Source organism: Anas platyrhynchos, chromosome 2, assembly GCF_047663525.1.
Source record: "Anas platyrhynchos isolate ZD024472 breed Pekin duck chromosome 2, IASCAAS_PekinDuck_T2T, whole genome shotgun sequence".
NCBI classification, from domain to species: Eukaryota; Metazoa; Chordata; class Aves; order Anseriformes; family Anatidae; genus Anas; species Anas platyrhynchos.
This window is the reverse complement of record NC_092588.1, coordinates 64,660,411-64,680,559: the sequence shown is the minus strand read 5'-3', so window position 1 is coordinate 64,680,559 and position 20,149 is coordinate 64,660,411. Positions and strand designations below refer to the sequence as shown.

Here is a 20,149-nt window from a genome sequence, read left to right as displayed (position 1 = left end):
AGGCTGAGAGGAGGCCTCATGGCAGCCTGCAGCTCCCTCACGAGGGGAGCGGAGGGGAAGGCGCTGAGCTCTGCTCTCTGGGGACAGCGACAGGACCCGAGGGAACAGCATGGAGCTGGGACAGGAGAGGGTCAGGCTGGGTGTTAGGCCATTCTTCACCCAGAGGGTGGTCAGGCACTGGGATAGGCTCCTCAGGGTCACAGCACCGAGCTTGCTGGAGTTCATGACATATTTCAACAGCACTTTCAAACATAGAATTTCTTTTTTGGATGGTCCTGTGTGGAGCCAGGAGTTGGGTTCAGTGATCCTTGTGGATCCCTTCCAACTCAGGATACTCTATGATTCTATGATTCTGTGTGTTTGGACGTGCACGATTTGGGTCTGAGTGCTGTTGCCAAACTGGTTGCGCAATGATGTTAGTATAAGACAATCCCAGTAGCCAGTAAGAATATTGAAATGGAGTAAGATATTTCTGGGGAAAAAAATAGGTTGGACTGTACACTTCTCATGGTGCGTTACTATAAAAGCATATTTACTACGGGAAATGTGTTGTGGCTTATGTGATAATCAGTTTTAAGTAATGTCTTAAGGCATGGTACCACAGGCACGACTCTATGTCCACCAGAAGGCACTTCAGTTTAAAAGTTGTCTACAGCCAGTGAGCAGTGATGCTGCAAATGCATTCTTACCCTGTACATCTTGACTACAGCCTCTGGCACTCCTAGTCTATGAGACAGCACATATCCTGTGTTTTTTTTTTGTTAGTTTGTTTGTTTGGTGGTGGTGGTGTTATTATTATTACTGGTTCTCATCTTGTTATAAAATGAAAAGGAATTTATTCAATTTTAAGTTTAATAATTCAGTGCTGTGTCACTTGTTTTTTTCAACAAACCTACTATTTTTCAAATATTAGATATGTGTTCTTATGTTCAGAGAGGTCAAGCAATTTGGAGTTCTAAGACTGAGCAAAATGATTGCTAAAATGTGAAAACTAGAAAACATCGATGAGCTTTTTAGCCATTTAATTCCTAAATCTACTTTTTGTCTTTACAAAAAATGTAATACTACTGGTGACAGTGAGTATAATTTGTGTGATTTGTTTGTTTAGTTTCACATGACCTTGCTAGATTTGTTTAAAAATAATCTAATCTGCTTCAATAAGATTTATATTGCTTTACCAACCTGTGGCTAACTATAAAAATAAAGACAAGTAGGCTTATTGAAAATGCACAGGTTCAGAATGAGCAAAGCATATTATGTATTTTACCATTTTGACCATGCGAAGATAAATTTCATGCACTGAACTGCAGACCCATTATAATATTTTTCTTCACTGTCCATAATGGTATTTTATACTGAACAGGAAATAAACATAGAAATTACCTAAACTGAAAATCTTTGATAAATTGATTTAATTAAAACTGGAATGTTTTTCACCACTGAAATTCATACTGAATCATCTGTTTCTTTTTTCCTTGGAGAGGGAAAGAGTTATTAGTAATTCTAATCCAGTATTTTATAAAAGAAATGAAAAATCATATTTGCTCAACCTATTACTGAGAACCCAGCTTTTGTGTGAAATAAAAGGTAATATTAAGTTATAAAAAGCTGGTTTTGATTTTATGGAAGTTAACCATAATTTTTCATGTGAAAGAATGCCAGACCAGTTCCTCAAGGAATACTTAACTCTATGTGCTTCAGAATTTAGGAATATTTTCTTAATATACTTCTAAGTATGAAAGTGAGATGATTTCTTTTTAAGTCAGTCATAGATTCTAAACAGCAAAAAGTACATATTTTCAAAACATTTTCATGTTTAAATATACAAAATTAACAGTAAAGGAAAAAAATCTTGTAAGACATTAAAAGAATATTTGGTAATTTATTGTTTTTGAGTAGTAATATTTCACAAGGTAAACATTCCAGTTTTTTTCTCATAAGTGCAATTGCTTAAGCGTTTTTTCAAACATCTCAGCTGCCCCCTTTTGCATTGTTTCCAGATCTTGAACATGTAAAACATGGAATAGTTCTGAATGAATTTTGCTGTCTGCAGCTGTAATCTTTTCCAACTCTCCACATGATTTGAATGGCCAGCTGAAGTTGTTTCTGGAAAGGCTGTGACTGTATTTAACTTCCTTGCATCTTATTTAATCTACAGGGTAATGACGTTCGGATAATCCTTGGCCAGTTTGATGAGGAAATGGCTGTGAAAGTTTTCTGCTGTGTAAGTAAATATATGCAATTGCATATCAGAATAAAAATGTGGTACATTTGAATAAAAATATATTTGAGTATAAACAGTTACATATGTTTTGCTCCATTTCTGTTTCAATAAAATACTTTGCACTTGATTTTAGTGGAATTTAGTCACAGCCTTCATGGTTAGATTTTATTTCTGCTTTCCTGTTATGGAATTAAATGCCAGATTGAACTTCATGTCAGGTCATAGGAAACACTTGTTTATGTAGTTGTACATGTAGCCACAGATGCAGAGAACTGCCAGATTTACATCGTGTCAAAGAGCTGCATTCTGGTCTGCATATACGTATTTTTGCATGTTTTGCTCTGGAAGAATAAAAAAAATCAAACAGTTCCTCTAGAGGTTAACCAAACAACTCTATTTCTGCTACCCAAAATGCTATTAATTGCATAGCCACCATTCACTTCCCACTTACCATACATTTGACATATTCTTACTGAAAGAAAATATTACTTTGTAAAACTATAAAGGAATTGAATTAAAAGAAATGTAGTAAGACCAGCATATATAATTTCACTGAATATATCTTCACCATTTGTTTGTATGTATTTGAATGTGCTGCAAACAGTCTGATTGCCATTGAAAGAAGCAGGAGTAAAATGTAAGGGTTTTTTTTTTGTTTTGTTTTGTTTTGTTTTGTTTTGTTTTTATCTGATCAATAAATAAATGAACCCCAGATATAGGCAGATTTTAGTGGACTTAATTTTGTACTAATATTGAATTATTAGTCTAAATAACCAGATTAATTCAGTATGCACCAATAACACAAAGAGTATAGTAAAAAAGCAATAATGATGGTACTTAAGCTTCAGAGGGTGTCTTTCGATGTTCACTTAGAGAGACAAAGTTGCCTATCCAAGCAAAGAAAGGAAAGGCAAATGTTCAAAATCTGAGTGCTACATGTGCCTCAGACATATGTTGGCTCTTATTCAGCATCTGTCATAGTTGCTGGCAAAATTTGGAAAGGAGCTATTGCAGAATATGTTTGGAAGGAGCAAAATATGTTTGCATCCAAAAGGAAATGGAAAGCATTGTTTGGTTCTTCATTCTTCTCAGCTCTGATTGGTCTTTATATATAGAACTTTTTGTTCCAGCATTTAAATTGGATCGACAAAGATAATCTTCAATTTTTCCATTCCTGCAAGAAAGAAGGTTCTTTCCATGGCTCACATCCTACACAGATCTCTGGTGAATGGGCTTCATTTGTCTAGCTGAGGTGTCCTAATCACAGCTGTCTGCCAACATAGTACTTGGCAAGTTTTTGGCCTTACAAAGGCCACTGCCCTTAGTATGTTATTGCTTTCCTCTACAGTTCTGTTCCATGTTTGTGTATCCATGAGGACACTGAAGAAATCCTAGAAATCCTCATGGGCAAAGTGTCTTCTTGTCCATACTGGGGGTTGAAGAGTCTGAAGGACTTATGGCAGGGACTGTCTCCTGAACACAAAAGCTTGGTGCAGCTTTCTACAGGAACCAGTTTAGTACTAACACAGGAAGCATGCGTAATTCAAGTTTCAAGAGTGACGGCTTCTTCTAAAGTACATTAGTGTCAAAAATAATAAGGTGGATTTTTTTTTTTTCTGGAGCCTGGAGAAAACCAAGAGATTATGTATTTATGCTTTAATAAATGTATTAATATGAGAATTTCAGCAGGAGACTGAATGCAGGAGAGGGCAGTTCAAAGTAGGTCATTTATATATTAATACACTACAATGTGTCAGTAAGCTTGTTATTAGTCATAAAATATATTGTTGACTCATGCACTCCTACTGCAATGTGTCTAAGAGCACAATAACTTAGTTATGTCAAGTTTTTTAACCCCTTTCCTCAGGTGTAACTTCAGACAGGTTTTGTTTGTGATTCCCTGTTATATTTTTCAGAATATAACAGAGCTTTACGTTTGTTAGAGAGAGGTGCTATTGTACCGGTGGAAAATATATATATATGCATTTCTGATGGTGGTTATAACAGGAATACTATTTGCTAATGATTTATGTAGGTGGCAAAGTCTTTAAAGTATGCCTCGGTTTTCTGGTTGGATTCAACAATCATACGCTGTGAGGTTTCCTCGGGACCTCCATTAGAGGTTATATGCTCATTTTCATTTTACCTGGATGTTCCTTGCACACACATGCATATACACATGCAGAAAGCATTGCACATAACGATAAATGGACTAAAAGGTAATCTAATTCAGTGGGAAACTTTAAAAACATTACAGGACTAATTCAAGCCTAGGTGAACATTAGCAGATGTTTCCTATGATGGCTTCCAGTAGACTGGAAGCTGGCAAATGTTGTGCAAGTTTTCAAGAAGGGCAAGAAAGAAGACCCTAGCAATTACAGGCCTGTCAGTCTCACATCAGTACCTGGTAAAATTATGGAGAAGATGATCCTTGAAGTTACTGAAGCGCACCTGGGGGACAATGCAGTCATTGGTCCCAGCCAACATGGGTTCGTGAGGGGTAGGTCCAGCCTAACAAATTTGATTTCCTTTTATGATAAGATCATCCATTCAGTCGATCAAGAGAAACCAGATGATGTGATCTTTTTGGACTTCAGCAAGGCTTTTGACATGGTTTCCCATAGGATCCTACTGGACAAAATGTCCAGCATACAACTAAACAAAAACATCATACAATGGGTGAGCAGTTGGCTGATGGGTAGGGCTCAAAGGGTTGTGGTAAATGGGGCCACATCAGGCTGGCGGGTGGTCACTAGTGGGGTCCCTCAAGGCTCCATTTTAGGGCCAGTTCTCTTTAATGTTTTTATAAATGATTTGAATGTAGGACTAGAAGATGTTTTGAGAAAATTTGCCGACAACACCAAACTTGGAGGAGTTGTGGACTCTGATGAGGGTGGAAAGGCCTTGCAGAGAGATCTGGACAGATTGGAGAGCTGGGCAATCACCAACCACATGAAGTTTAACCAAAGCAAGTGCCGGGTCCTGCATCTGAGACAGGGCAACCCTGGCTATACACACAGACTGAGCGACGGTACGCTGAGAGGGATGATAAGAACACAGACATACAGACTGGGCAACGAGACGCTGAGACGTCTTCGACGAGAGCAGCCCTGCAGAGAGGGATCTGAGGGTTGGGGTTGACAGCAAGTTGAATATGAGCCAGCAGTGTGACCTGGCAGCCAGTAGGGCCACCCATATCCTGGGGTGCATTGAGCATGGCATTGCTAGTTGGTCGAGGGAAGTGATTGTCCCGCTCTACTCTGCACTGGTGAGGCCTCACCTCGAGTCCTGTGTGCAGGTCTGGGCACCACAGTACAAAGAGGACGTTAAACTGTTGGAGTGTGCAGAGGAGGGCAACAAAAATGGTGAAGGGCCTAGAGGGGAAGACATATGAGGAGTGGCTGAGGTCACTGGGCCTGTTCAGCCTGGAGAAGAGGAGGCTGAGGAGAGACCTCACTGCAGTCTACAACTTCCTCACAAAGGGGGGTGGAGAGCCAGGCGCTGACCTATGCTCTGTAATTACCAGTGATAGGACCAGTGGGAACGGTGTAAAGCTGAGGCAGGGGAAGTTTAGGCTGGACATCAAGAAGAGGTTCTTCACCGAGAGGGTGGTTGCACACTGGAACAGGCTCCCCAGTGAAGCAGTCACTGCACCAAGCGTGTCTGAATTTAAGAAACGATTGTGCTGTGCACTTAGTCACATGGTCTAAACTTTTAGGTAGACCAGTGCAGTGCCAGGAGTTGAACTTGATGATCCTTAAGGGTCCCTTCCAACTCAGCATATTCTATGATTGTATGGTTTAAATAATCTTGGCTATTCATTTAACATGAGTGTCGAAAGAAGTTAGCAGTTGTAATTCAGTGGGAAATCCTAGCTTTCCATTGTTTTCACTTCAGTGGGATGAATGTGATATTTTTTAGTGGAATAAAAATAAGGGTATTTTGCTCAAAACTTAACAATTGAAGAATCAAAATGTTCAGCTATGTTGGACCATTGTCAAGTTTTGTTTTGTTTTGTTTTTCATTTGAAATTGGATTGACATGCAACTGCACTATATTCCCAATGAAAACTTCAAATTCTGCACAAAATTTGTCTAAAAAACTTAGTGAGAATTTTTCCACATATCATCTTTAAGCCATAGGGATAATGAAGTATAGCCACATGCACATCAAGTCAGCCTAGCTGACACAATTATCTGTCTGAAGACAGTTAAAGAAGGTGAATATAGGAGGAAAACAAGGCTTAATCAGGCCTGTTGATACAGAAGGATTGGATTCTACTCTCCTTGAGCTCATAGAATTTTACTGCTGAGTCTCTGCTTTGGAATTAAAGGCACCATTGATTTTTAATGAGAAACAGATGGAGGTTCATTGCAGTTCAGAAGTCTACAGGCATTTTGTAGAGGTGGGATGTTGGATGTGTACATGCTGACATGATGGAAACATGATGGAAAGACAACGGGGGTGAGATTTTGCAGCCACTTTTGCACAATACACCAGTATTTGTTTCCTACACACAGAAAGCTTTCTTACAGAGGCTGAGGTGATTCATCTTTTTGATTTCCACTTGATCTCAGATCTGAGATGTTGAAAGCAAAACTGGCTTTCTTTAACTACTAAGAGGCATTGTTATTTCTCACAATGATTTTTTTTTTTTTGGCTTGCTTATTACACATTTCCTACCAGTTTGTCTCTAATAGCATTCCATATATGTGTTGAAGATGAGCATTTTAAATGAACACAGAATGTGCTATGCTCTGTTTTAGATATCATGAAATTTGAAATAAGGCAGCATCCATAAAATAGCTTGCAGATAAAATCCTAACGATATTCAGTGTAATGGTTCCATTAGCAAAGGCAAAAGCTCAACTAAGAGCAAAGCCTTTTTTTAGAAGGGTGTAGAAATGTTTCCTTACAGAATTAAGTGTGTTTTGTTGTTGCTGCTGTTTTCTTTTAAACTGGAGCAGACTTTCATTTGCATATGAATGCAGATTTGGCACCAGCAAAGATAACCTGTAGCTTTTTATGAATGTGTTGCTCCTGTTTTGAGTAATGCAAGCCCATTGTACAAAGCAATCAAAGAGAAGAATCAACATCTCTGCTGATACCCTGAGAACCACTTCATAGTTAAAACTAAAGTTCTCTGTCATGCACAAATAGTATAGTATATCTTCTTCAACCTTACATCCCTTACAGTCTGATTAATAAATTAATCATTTCATAACATGTAAGTAATTCTGTTAATTAGCTTATTCTAAAACTAATTAATAGCAAGGGTCTCTTTAAGAAGTGCATGGTGCCTGCTTGTCTTTTGTCCTGATTTCTTTATGCCCTTAATAGAATAAAACAATTTCTTCAAACTTGCTCTATAGTCATAATTAATCAAAATCTCCAGCATAATACACTTTAGAAATTAGATTTAATTTTGGCACATTATTAAAAGCTGTTTGTATCTAATTCCTATAAGGCTCAGTTAAGCTTACATTTTAAAAATCATTTAAATAGTCAGTTAACCTTTAAGTATGGCCATTTGTAAGTGCAAAAAAAAAAAAATGTTTCATTGATCATCTCATCTTTGGCTAATTTCTGGGCAGCAGCTCTGTTTGTTAATGTGAGTTTTTGACAAAAGGGACAGGGTGTATAAAGCACAAAATAGATGTATAAAGCGCTGAGCCAGAGTTTCTACCTCACCAAGCATTTTACAATTCCAAAATATATATATATATATATATTTATATATATATATATATATATATATATTTAAAAATAAGTATCTCTTTATGGATTCAAACAAGAATTATAAGGTTTTATAAAAAAATACAAAATTCAGTCTCACAAGGGCAGAAAATACTGAGGATATTTCGCTAGGTGCTTGGCAGTAACTTAGGGTTCTGTAGCCTACATAGGGCATACAGGAAGGTTGGGGAAGACACTGTAACTACTTTACACTGTTCTGATTGTAGAATGCATTTGTAAGCCTTCTCTACCCTGCTCTTTTGTGCCAATAAATCTTTCTCATAGAATCTGAAACCTGTAAGAGGTGATCTGTGTGCAATCAAACAGCTCAAGAAAGATCCGTATGTTTCATGTCAAGGAAATGCATCTTTCAAGCATCAGAATCATCTCCATGCAGCAGAATCAACAGGGATGAAACTGTGGGGAAAACAACCAAAACAACTAAACCTACCAACCAACCAACCAACCAATATTTTGAAATACACTCGAAGTCTTCTTTAAGCCAAAGCACTCGTTGTGCTATCACTGGAAAAGTGACATGGTGCTCAGCTTTGAGGGAACTAATATTGTTCCTCCTCCTCGTTTTGGCTTCCTCAGATCACTCTTCCAGCTCTGTCATTCCACCAGATCTGAAAGGAATAGTTGCCAACACTTTTTTTTTTTTTTTTTTTTTTTTTTTTTGGTTAGCAAAATCTAAATATTTAACCAGATTCTTGCAGGTATGGTAAAGTTTCACCACAGCCTTGTTGGGAATGATCCCTCATTTTCAAGGATGGAATTTCTGGTCATTTGGAAACTTTTAATTTTTACACAATATCCTAGGCCATTTCCAGATTATGTAGAAGACAGAGTCAAGTGCTCATGCAAACAGAATAATTCCAACAGCTCCAGTTTCAGGATACTTCATAGCTAATAATTCCCTGCAACATATGGTTTGATACTTCAATCTGTATAGAGCAGAGGAAGCTGTCAAAGCCTGCCCTTCCCTAGAAGTGCCATTCTTTGTTAATTTGTGTTCTCAGTGATTTGAAAACTGACAAATAAAAGACACTATATGACTGAAAGGTCTTGAATCACCTCATTGTGTAGAAGAAACTTGTTTGGACATCAGAAGGTATTGGTGGATGAAATTGCTATTTTCTTCAAAGGTGGACATGGGATGCGGTGTCACTGTATCAGTAGAAGGAGCAGAGATGGACAGGAAAACAAAAACAGATGTATTTCTGGAAGGATAGAATTAAAAAGAGAGACAAAGACAAGTAATTTAAGTGAATTGTATGATAACATGTGAGATGGCAGACACTGGGTTTCAGACCAGGAGCACTTTCGAGCAGCACCGTATACAAAAGCATGAAATTTGATTTTGGCTGAACATCAGCTCTTGCAACCAGGGGCCAAACAAAACTGCTTTATGCATAATACATCTCTGAACTGAGTTTGCGCCATTGTAACAGATTTCAAGCCCAATTTTAATTTTACTATTAATGTATTTAGGAGGCTTTCCTATGTTGTATTTTTTGCTATTCATCTTTATATATCTGATAGGCTTTGGGGAAGATCTTTGGGATACTTTTCAAAGCAGTTATGCTCTGAGTGAATAATATTTCCTCTTTGCATTCTCATAGTTCCCTTCTTCTACTGTTATAAAGATTCTGTAAAGAGTTAGAGGTTTTCCAGTTAAGAGCTTTAAAGTTGCACCACATATTTATAAAAACTGTTTGTTTTTTGTGTTGTGTTTTTTTTTTAATCTCATATGTCTTGTATCTCCAGTATTGCTTATATTAAAACCAAAGAAGCATAAAGACTGCTGTTTGAAATCGAGTCTACCCGAAGTGTCAAAAGAAAACTATCTAGTTACAAGACAGCGAGAGAAACATCTGAAATATAATTCGCTAACTTTATCCTAGAACATTCTTCACAATAAAATATCTATTGTGAATAGATCAGCTTTTAGGTACACCAGCATATGTGCCTATTAAGAAAATACTTCTATTTATTTTCTTCTGTGTATTTAAAAGGGATCATCATCATCTCAGTATCTTGAAGTACAATAGGCTGTATTCAGTATTCAAACAATCTAGAATTTCACCTGAAGAATTATCATGCTGGAAAAAAAATCACAGAGGTTTGCTTGCTTTATTGGTTGACCTTATTAAAGCTCATCAGAAGAAAGTGTTTACTTAGTGTCCCTGTGGTCTCTATTTTATCACAGTCGTGCCATTCATATTTTCAATGTTGGGATTTGATGGTGTCTAGGATCTATGTTTTCTTGCTTAACCTCACTCTGTTTTATGTGCCTTTTAATCAGATAATAATATAGCTTAAATATGTTAGCATGGTGGTCCTACCACAATGGAAAAACTATGTTAAGTAAAATTTCTTATGGAAACATGGTGCCTTCTGCCAGTGTTCCTCTTTATCTCTCCTGGTTTTAGAATCCAATAGTTTATTCCTCTCATTTTGAATAAATGTTCTATTGGAAGCAAAATAGATTTTATTGAATTTTCTTCTCATGACCTTAATTTTAAAGACAGGAATCTTCAAGAAAGAGGTATTCATTGTCAGCAAATAATTATTCTAAACTGCTCTAAATACTTGTGTGTTCTTCAGTCAGGCCATTACGTCATTAATGATGAAAAACAAAATAAACAATATTCTTTATGTTTAATATGTCTATTAAAATATCTACTAACTTTTCTATTTTTCTTTCATTGTAGGCTTATGACGAAGAAATGTATGGCAGCAAATATCAGTGGATTATTCCAGGGTGGTATGAAAACCTTTGGTGGGAATCCTGGATTAATTCCTCACAGTGTCTCAGCAAAAATCTTCTTGCAGCCATGGAAGGTTATATTGGAGTGGATTTTGAGCCTCTCAGTTCAAAAATGATAAAGACCATATCAGGAAGGGTTAGTATTTTTCCTCCAGCAATTTTTTCATACAGTCAGTAGTCTCACAACATCATGGCACAATAAAGCATGGAGGAAAAAGGTCAAGTTACAAGATGCTTCTGCAGAGTTGGTGTTCATGCTACACATGGCAAATGATGCACATGCTACATCATGGCAAATTAGTATAACTGAGCACAGAAATAGAAAACTCTTATGTTTATCCCTAATCCTGCAAATGGCTGATCTTATTGGTGATATGTAACTCAGAACTGGGGGCTGGTGGTGGGGCTTGCTGTAAACATGTAAGTATGTGGCATTTCCATAAAGTACATAACATTTTATCATAGTACAAATGCATGCAAACTCTAGCCAATGAATAAACATGCCTGATTTTGCTGCTTTTCATCTTTTTTCATCTGTTGTCTTTCATGCCTTGCTGACTGAGCACGAAAGGGAACTTTACAAAAAGGCAACTCATCATAACAGAGCACACCATAAAGAGCATAGTAAACTTGTAAAATGTACACAAATTGCCACTTAAATAATTGCACATTAAGCAAATAGTTGCTTAAATGAAGATTAATTGATTTGCATTATCCTATAGAATGTAATCAGAGCAATAATTTGCAGGGATTCAGACTTAATATGTTTTGGTATTATGGCTCACCAATATGCACCCCAGGCTGACAGCTTTGGTTGAACTAAAACTTTCTGTATGAAAGCAAAACAAACAAAGTTGTCCTTCATACAGAGAAGCCCAACAACTGCATTTCAGTCTTTTTGTCTCTATCCCCCTTCTGGCCCCACCACCAGTCCGTAACTCAAGCAGCATGTTTTTGGAATTTTTTGCTTCTTTTTCTGGTTGCCTTTTCTATATTAGTTGTGCAAACATCTAAATTGGAGCACGCAGTTCATGGTGTAGATTTGGACCCAAATCTGTAAAATGTTAAGTATTGAAGTAAGACTGATTTTTTTCTCCTCTGCAGACTCCACAGCAATATGAAAGGGAATACAATGCTAAACGAGGTGATGGGCAATCCAGCAAATTTCATGGTTACGCCTATGATGGAATATGGGTGATTGCCAAGACTCTGCAGCGGGCAATGAAGTATCTCAATGCCACCAACAAGCACCAAAAAATTGAAGATTTTAACTATACAAATCACAAACTTGGCAAAATTTTTCTGGATGCTATGAATGAAACCAACTTCTTTGGAGTAACGGTAAGTCAAAAAAAAAAAAAAAAAAAGGAAAGATAGCTCTGTTTTTCCTTTATCTTCAGAGCTTCCTCAGTTCTACTTTATCTTCATTCACAATTAATGCGGATGCTTTAAGACTATTGTTCATTACCACCTTGTGGTGCTGAGAGATGACACTGTTCAATTACTCACTTATCAGATTTTTAAGCATGGATGTGATCTGAATTAACAACTCAGATCTGTATTAAGGAAACCACTAGTTTTGCAAGCTGCAGTAACATTTTTAAGTGACTGTTTATACAGCTGAGGAGTAGCTGGGGTGTGATCCGAAAACACCTATTTCTCCCATCTTTTATTTTCAGTAATAGGTTATAGTACATTAATGTCTCCGACTCCAGTGCTTTAAATCCTAAAAAATCCTCCAATATATTTCAGTAACCATTTACCTGTATTTAAAATTTGTATTCTTTCACAGTCAAGTACAAAGCATGTCTATGACTGAAAAGCTGGTCACGTAGTAATAATCTCATTCTGTTTTCAATTGCACCATTGCAAATTCATAGTAGGGTTTGGTTTGTTTTTGGTTTGGTTTGGTTTGGTTTTGCACTGCCTCTATTTTTTTTTAGCAGAGTAAAAGAGGCAATAAGCAGTGTAGCCCTAAAACTTCTTAATTGCTTAAATGTATTTGAGACATCAGTCAGAAGTTAAAGGAACAAACATATTGAAGAGAGTCTGCAGAGCTCTTCAAACATATTGAAGAGAGTCTACATCACCAAGAGAGCTGAGCGGACTTCGTTTCAGGGAGAATGGTTTCACACTTTCCAATAATGTAATATATGTAGTAAATAGTAAATGAGAGAAGCTCCTAGAACCCATTTTGTTATGCCACATACTTGTCCTGCTACATAGTTAGATAAGGAAATCAGAGTTTTGAAGAGAAGTGTAACTCAGTGGTGCATGCAAGGAATGCTTTTAGGAACGTCTCTGCAGCAAGAGCATGCAGATGCAGAGAATTAGCATCATTTCTGCTGCTGTGCAGTAGCTTGTCACGTTCTGTCCCTGAGTTAATTTAAATTGTCTTGGATATCAGTAAACCTCAAAACATGTTGAAGCAGCAGAACTAAGGTTGTCATACATGTCACAAATGGTTTCAAGGAGGAAATGTCAAAGTATAGTTATGAACAATGAAGCAGGCTCAACTTTTTGGTGTCCATATCAATTGCTAAAAAAAACTGCTATATGTCACTATTCGAATGAAACTAATTTAGGATTTGTAAATAATAAACAATCAGATGGCAAGGCAATACTAGAATCTAGTTGCCTGTACAATATATATATATGTATATATATATTTATTTTTTACACTGTGTTTAGCTGAAGGCTTCAGTAAAAAACTTGTTCAGTTCTGGGGTATCCTGTTGCATTATAGCAGGCCTGAATCTTTGATAAATCTGTCAGTCAGTGGCAGCCGTAAACCAGACAATACAGGGACTCAAATGAGAGTCCTGAGTTACTCAAGGCACAGTATCTGTGAAACTGTATAGTGGCCATGTAGCTCCTTTACCTTTTTTTTTTTTTTTTTTAACCCCCCCCTAACCTTTTGGCCTGTTGTTTTTGTCTTGACAGCACATTGTAGTAAATTGATAAATCTCATTAGCACTGCTTAATTACCATCTTATGACTAAACCCCTACCCTTCGCCCAGCCTCTCTCCACCCCAAAGGGGAAAAAACAAACAAACAACAACAGCTGCAAAACACACACATGCACACAAACACACACAAAACACCTCTAAGATGTGGATGGGTCTTTTTTGTTACTTTTAGAGACACCAGCAAAAAATCAAATATGAACTGCCTCCTCTTGCAGAGGGAATGAATCAAAATTTTGCCAAAAATATTCAATCATGTTGCTAAACTTTATTTCTTCAGGTATAATGTTTTCTAAAGCACTTACTGCAGGTTTATTCAGTGTGTTTAGTACTTGTCTGAGGAACTTAATAAAATGTTTATTTTAAAGATTGGTTCACCAAGTCATTGTAACAATGAACAGACTAAATATATATCAGTGACATATATATATATCGATAACAATAGATTATATTTGTTTGTTTGTTTTTGAGTACTTAGCAATATTAAATTTACTTTCTGTCTTCTTTAAAGGATCATATTTCAGCTTCTAAAAAATATATATTAATCAAAAAGTTAAGGAGATAATAAAATCAACACCAGCTACATTTTCTTAGGTTTTAATTAGATCAAACAATACTTAAGGTTTTTCTAGAACACATGAAGAAGAGTTTCATAGTAGACATTAAAGTTTTGCATTGCAATGTTCAGAAAGTTGAAGGAACAGATCGAATCCTACCAGAAATATTTTTAGACTTTATATTACTCAGTCTAATAAATCGCTGTCATTTTTGACCTACTTTAAAACTTTCATGGGAACAGAATCTTTAGGTCTTGGAGTGCCAAAATGCATTTTTATATTTTTACATAAAAATATTTTTGTGTAAGATTTTTACATTTTATTTTTAATAACATATCCTAAACAGGAAAAGGATATTCATTTGTTCTAGGGAATCATCTATGTCAAATATAAAATGAGTTTCTGAAAGAAGAGGAGGGTCTAAATATGATTAATCTTTCAACACCTCATCCAATGATATAGTAAAATATGTTGTTAACATATTTTATATGTAACATATTGTTACATAAGAGGAGAAGATAAGATAGCTTTAGACAAGAATCTAAAAATGCAAAATCTTAATAAAAAGATTCATCTTTCATTATCCTTTCTGTTCACTGACACATCATAAAAAATAAATCCTTCCATCCAATATTAATTTTCTTTGAAATTATATATAGTAAAACACAGTAAATATATTCATTGTTGAGTAGTAGGTTTTGTGTTGTTGTTGTTGCTTGTTTATTTATTTTTGATTTATTTTGATAAAAATTTTGAAAATTTTTGTTGGGAGTGAAGCACGTAAGTTCCTGATTATACAGAATGTCTTTTTTTTTTTCTTTTTTTTTTTCGTTTTCTTGGAGACGGGATTTAGAAAACAGTTTAGGTTACTGCCCAAAGACATGACAGAACTAATTGTCCTTTTGAGCATCAGAAGTTCTATACGTAGATGTTACTCGTTCTGTTCTACTGTTAGAAATCTTGGTTGGAAAGAAAACTATAGGTATTCCTTAAACATCACTGAATATTCTGCTTATTCACAATTTTTTTTTCTTTTCACTTAGAAAAATGGTTCTTTTCTTATTTTTCAACTGAGATTTAACTTGTAGTTAAAGACATTACCGTACAATGTTCTACTGTATTTGGAATATAGACCAAGGAAACAAGTATTATTAGGTGTTTTATCAGGAAACAGTACTATAGTTATCTGCTACTATTTTTTAAAAGCTAATTTGGATACTATTGTAAAGGTACAAAAGAACTTTGTGGTGAGAAATGCAATACAAACAAAACACCTGCAGAGGATGTTCCTAGAATTCTGTTAGTCTCTATATCCTAATTCTACATTCAGATCTTCTGAGGTCAGCCCTTTTAAAACTGCATAAGGTATTGTGGGGTTAGAGCAGTCCAATTGCAACTACTATCTTCCAGGAATAGGAGTCCTTTTGATACAGGAGTAGGTTTAAATTTTTCTAATTCCTTACCTACCGGAACACTTACTTTGGAGAGTTATGAGAACAAAAACCTCTAAAAGGATTTTGGATATTTTTTCCCTGCTTTTCTTAGTCAAGATAAAGCCAGCTATATAACCTCAATGCAACCCTGTCACCTGCATGGTTTATAAATCACTGGATGTCTGTTAGCATGCTAAATATATCCCTATCCTCTTCTCAAATAATACACATTCTTCCTGATAATGTAAGTGACAGAAAATGAAAGAAAGAAGTATTCACACAATTTATTTCGACCCATTGTAGATGTCTGAGGAACATCCTTTTATAACTAGTAGATCCACTAGAGGTTATTTAGAGCTGGACAATTTCCTGAGGTCTCTGTTGAAATGTTACTGGTTTGAATCAGTACAGAAAGACAAAGTGATAAGAAACAAAATTTGTATTTCTGATATCTATGTATTTATATACCAATCATACAGTGGTCAATAGCATACTTCCAATAAAATGCCCAACAAACATGTGTTAATAAAATAAAATAAAACGTATTTTCCATGGAGCTAGAATAATTCTAAAGCAACATCCTTTTTCTAAAGAATTAAAAAAAAAAAAAAAAAAAGAAGAAGAAAAGTCTAGCAAGACTAACTTTATTTTGTGTAATATTTACATGCTATGGCTTGGAAGTCTGATAATTAGTGAAGAATTTTAGCTGTCTTTCACATGGGCTTTTGTGGATACTGGGTCATACTTAGTGTTTACTGAATCAAAATCCATCTAGGAGATGGAAGGATTTATTTCAGTCCTTTTTCCTTTTTTTTTTTTTTTTTTTTTTTCCTTTTTAAAGGCTATGGAAGGTTACACCTTAGAACTACAGAAATGATATTTGTTTGGAAGAAATGATGGTTATTATTCTTGGAAAGATTAAATACCACTTTGTTTTCAGAATGTTAAATGTTTGTAGGGTAGCCAGGTGGTGAATTATTCTTAAACAATGCCTTTTAAAGATTTATTTTATTTTATTTTTTTACTTGTATAATCGCTTCACCTTTGGCATTTGTTCCCTGTAGTCGTTGTGGTAGGGTATTCTGCTGCTTGATTTTATTGCTGCTGTCTGTGATTATAAATCAGGCCTCAGAATTATTAATTTATTTCTCATCCATGTGGCCTTCTATTATTTGTGTGTAATGGAAAAAGAATTACAGTGGAGGAGAGAGAAAATTAAATACAGTGTTGTATTTCCTCTTACATCAGCCAGAGACTCTGTAGCACAGTAGGATAAAATTCCATCACAGTAGCTGAACAATTGAAACCACTGCCATGAAATAGCTTTCATGTCTGTCCCTGGCATCCCGCATTCAGACAGATCCAGTCATGATTCAGAACTGGAAATGTTTATTGATATGAAGTTCATTTCATGTTTTGATGCTGATTATTTCTGAAGATTGATTTTAGCAGTCCGCCTCCGCTTTCCAGGCTTCAGCAGCTATTGTGTTGTCCAGACATCTCAGAAATATAGGAGGTATTAGCATCAGAATAGCACCAGCGAGTAAGTATTTATTTCATGGCATCCTGGAAAAAACAATGTTCCCTAGGCCTATGAAATTGAGAAATACCTGGGTCCATGGCAGAGAATCAGATGAAATCAATTAGGACTTCAGCCAAGTGAACTTATGCTTAATAGGGGAGTCTAACAAACATTTCTGTAGTGACATTGATCACTGTAATTAATTTTGCTTGAATAGTTCAGTATCAAGCCTCTATAATTATTTATACCTTTTATACCTAGAGTCTAAATTTTCCTTCCTTCCTTCCTTCCTTCCTTCCTCCCTCCCTCCCTCCCTCCCTTCCTCCCTTCCTCCCTTCCTGTCTCCCTCCCTCTGGAGGAGGAGCTAGCTCCTTGTTAACCTAGGATTCTGCTTTCAAAGTACATTTAATCTCATAAAAGGTGGGAGGAGAGGATCCAGTGTGCAATGTAATACCTAAGTCTATAAAAAATAGCTCTCAGTTTTCATGTTTCTCATAGCTCTTTTTTGTGTTTCTTCAAATTTGACTTTGTCTTAATTTTCAGCACTTGAAAATTTGCATTTGGCCATTAGCCATAATGGGTGATTTGAGGGACTTCAATAAGATAGCAAAATGTGGTTTGGCAACTATAGGTGCATATATATCCATATACTTGCACATGCTCATAACCCTTCCCAACTATTGGCAGATCTCAGTTTTGTTCACACCTGACACCATGGGTTATGAGTGTGAACCACTCTGAACTTAATGCCTTGTGTTTCCTTTTGATTTTTCAGAACTTGCCTCCTGTGACTGGCTTTCTTGTGTAGCACAAGAAAGAAAAATACTTGGGGTCTGTCTGTGTGAAAGACCTCCTTTGTGGTTTTCCTGAACCTTGAATCTGAGCTTCCCTCAGTGCAGTGGAGATAAATGTGGTGAATCTCTTACTTCCTTACTCCCTCTTGACTTCCACTGCATTATCCAACTCAGATGAACAACTGAGAGTGCTATAAAAGGTTGAGGGAATAATCTACTCTCAATATAGTCAATTCATTTATAGGAGACTCCTCCAAAGAGAGAGCTGCTAAAGTAAGCCATCAGCAAGCTTGCATAGGGTCATAAATAATGCTGGCTCATTAGGAAAATTCAGTGTAAATGTTTTCATCTGCCAACAATGTAAAACTGCATGCAGAAGGAAATCCAAACTTCTAAAGTGAAAACTGAGATTAACCGTGACATTTCAAGATTAGCCCTCAAGCTAACCAGCAGTTGATGATTTAATAGGTATAGTAGATGGCAAATAAAAAAGCTTTAGTCTGAAGTTGTAGAATGCTTATTACTGCATCTGTCACTCTAATAGGTGGATATTTGATGAAAGTAAATGAACAACAGACGTTTACAGAAAAGCTAGTAAAACATTTTCAAAGATCCGGATCTTAGCTTTCTCTCTCCTATATTTAGTTTTGTCTTAATCTAGACAGTGTTTAACATAACACAAAATATGCCCTGAAACCTGTTTTGTTGCTACTATGGGTGTAACTAATGGAAACCCCTGCAAATAATAATAAAGAAACAAAGCTCTAGTGAAGGTAATTGTGTTTGTGCTTCTTCAGGCTTCTGAAAAAAGTACATTTCAGTACTTTCAACACACTGTTTTTACTGAAGTGTGCTTTGATTTGTACCTGCCTGCTTACAATCCACCTTGATTACTCTCTCTCTCTCTTTTTTTTTTTTTTTTAACTGTTTTTCTGTTCTATATTGTTTAAAGTTGAATGATGATAGATTGAAGAAAATATTAAATTTATGAAATTTGGAAGCTCTCTATGTCAGCAGTTAAGCTGGGAGAAGGTGTCAGCACTTTTAAAACCAGTTCTCAAAATAATGTCTGCCAGTTGGTTTTATCTGAGATTGGTATAAAGGACTATTAAATATATATATATATATATATATATATATATATATATTGAAAGAGTGAAAAGATATACATCCTGCACAACCAACATAGGAAATACGAGTTCTGGTATTACTTGCATAAGTAGGAGATTGTTTTTGCTGATAGTTAAATGACCTTTTGCATTCCATTTAGACTGAAGTACTAAATAAGTAAGGTGTTCTTTTGCCACCCCCTCCAGCATATGGTGGAAAACAAAGGAAAAATGTTACACAGCTTCTGTGTCCTACACAGGTCTTTAGAAGAAATAGTAAATACTGTTCAGGTACCTTTTAAAAAGGGGTGACAGGATTGAAAATATAAAAAATATTAATAATAATAATAAAATTAATAAAAAATAATAAAATAATAATAAAAAAAATAATAATAATAATAAAAAAACACTTATGGAGAAATGACCCTCTTGCAGTAAGTGTATCAATGAAATATCATTTCTGAAAATTAATACAAAACCATGAGTAGCTCTATCTACCTATACTGTGACTTCAAACCTTGCCAGTAACTTATGATCAAAGTCAGCTGACACATCAGTGTGCATTGCTAGAGCTGATCTCATATCAGCAAACGAATATACACCACATCTCTCTGTGGTCCATGTCCAAGAGAGCAGAAAATAGTTAATGGTTTGCAATATATGCTGTAAGAACTGTTTTGGCAAAGTCTCGTCTGCAATTAAAATCCCAAATGGAAAATATGGTGCAATGATGATAATGATGACAATGATGGACAATTTCTAACAACTAGAGGTTGTGAAATATAGCCATTTCTTTAAGTGAAACAGTGGCTGTAAGCTCCCAAGAATGCACTAGGACACTGCTGTTAAGGGAGGTGCAGAAGGAAAGTGAGGAGTGATGGAAAAGAGAAAGTCTCAGATGCCCTGGAACCTGATGCAGTTCTTGGTATCTGTGGTAGCACATAACGTGACAAGTAATGTAGTAGCCTAGCAAAAAAAGTGTTGAGTGCTATGATTACATAGCACAGGTAAAAATTATGTCAAGCCCTTTTCAA

The 20,149-nt window shown here is 35.9% G+C and overlaps 1 protein-coding gene across 3 annotated transcripts in view; it reads left to right on the top strand.

Annotated features, from left to right (window-relative positions):
- The window catches only part of GABBR2 (gamma-aminobutyric acid type B receptor subunit 2), a 520,678-nt gene that overhangs the window by 277,345 nt on the left and 223,184 nt on the right, over positions 1–20,149 (top strand). For all 3 annotated transcript variants that reach the window (XM_027451831.3, XM_072034868.1, XM_072034869.1), the window contains 3 exons: positions 2,159–2,224; positions 10,678–10,869; positions 11,838–12,074. In XM_027451831.3, coding sequence (XP_027307632.2) covers positions 2,159–2,224; positions 10,678–10,869; positions 11,838–12,074 — 495 coding nt within the window. The remainder of the gene's footprint in view (positions 1–2,158; positions 2,225–10,677; positions 10,870–11,837; positions 12,075–20,149) is intronic.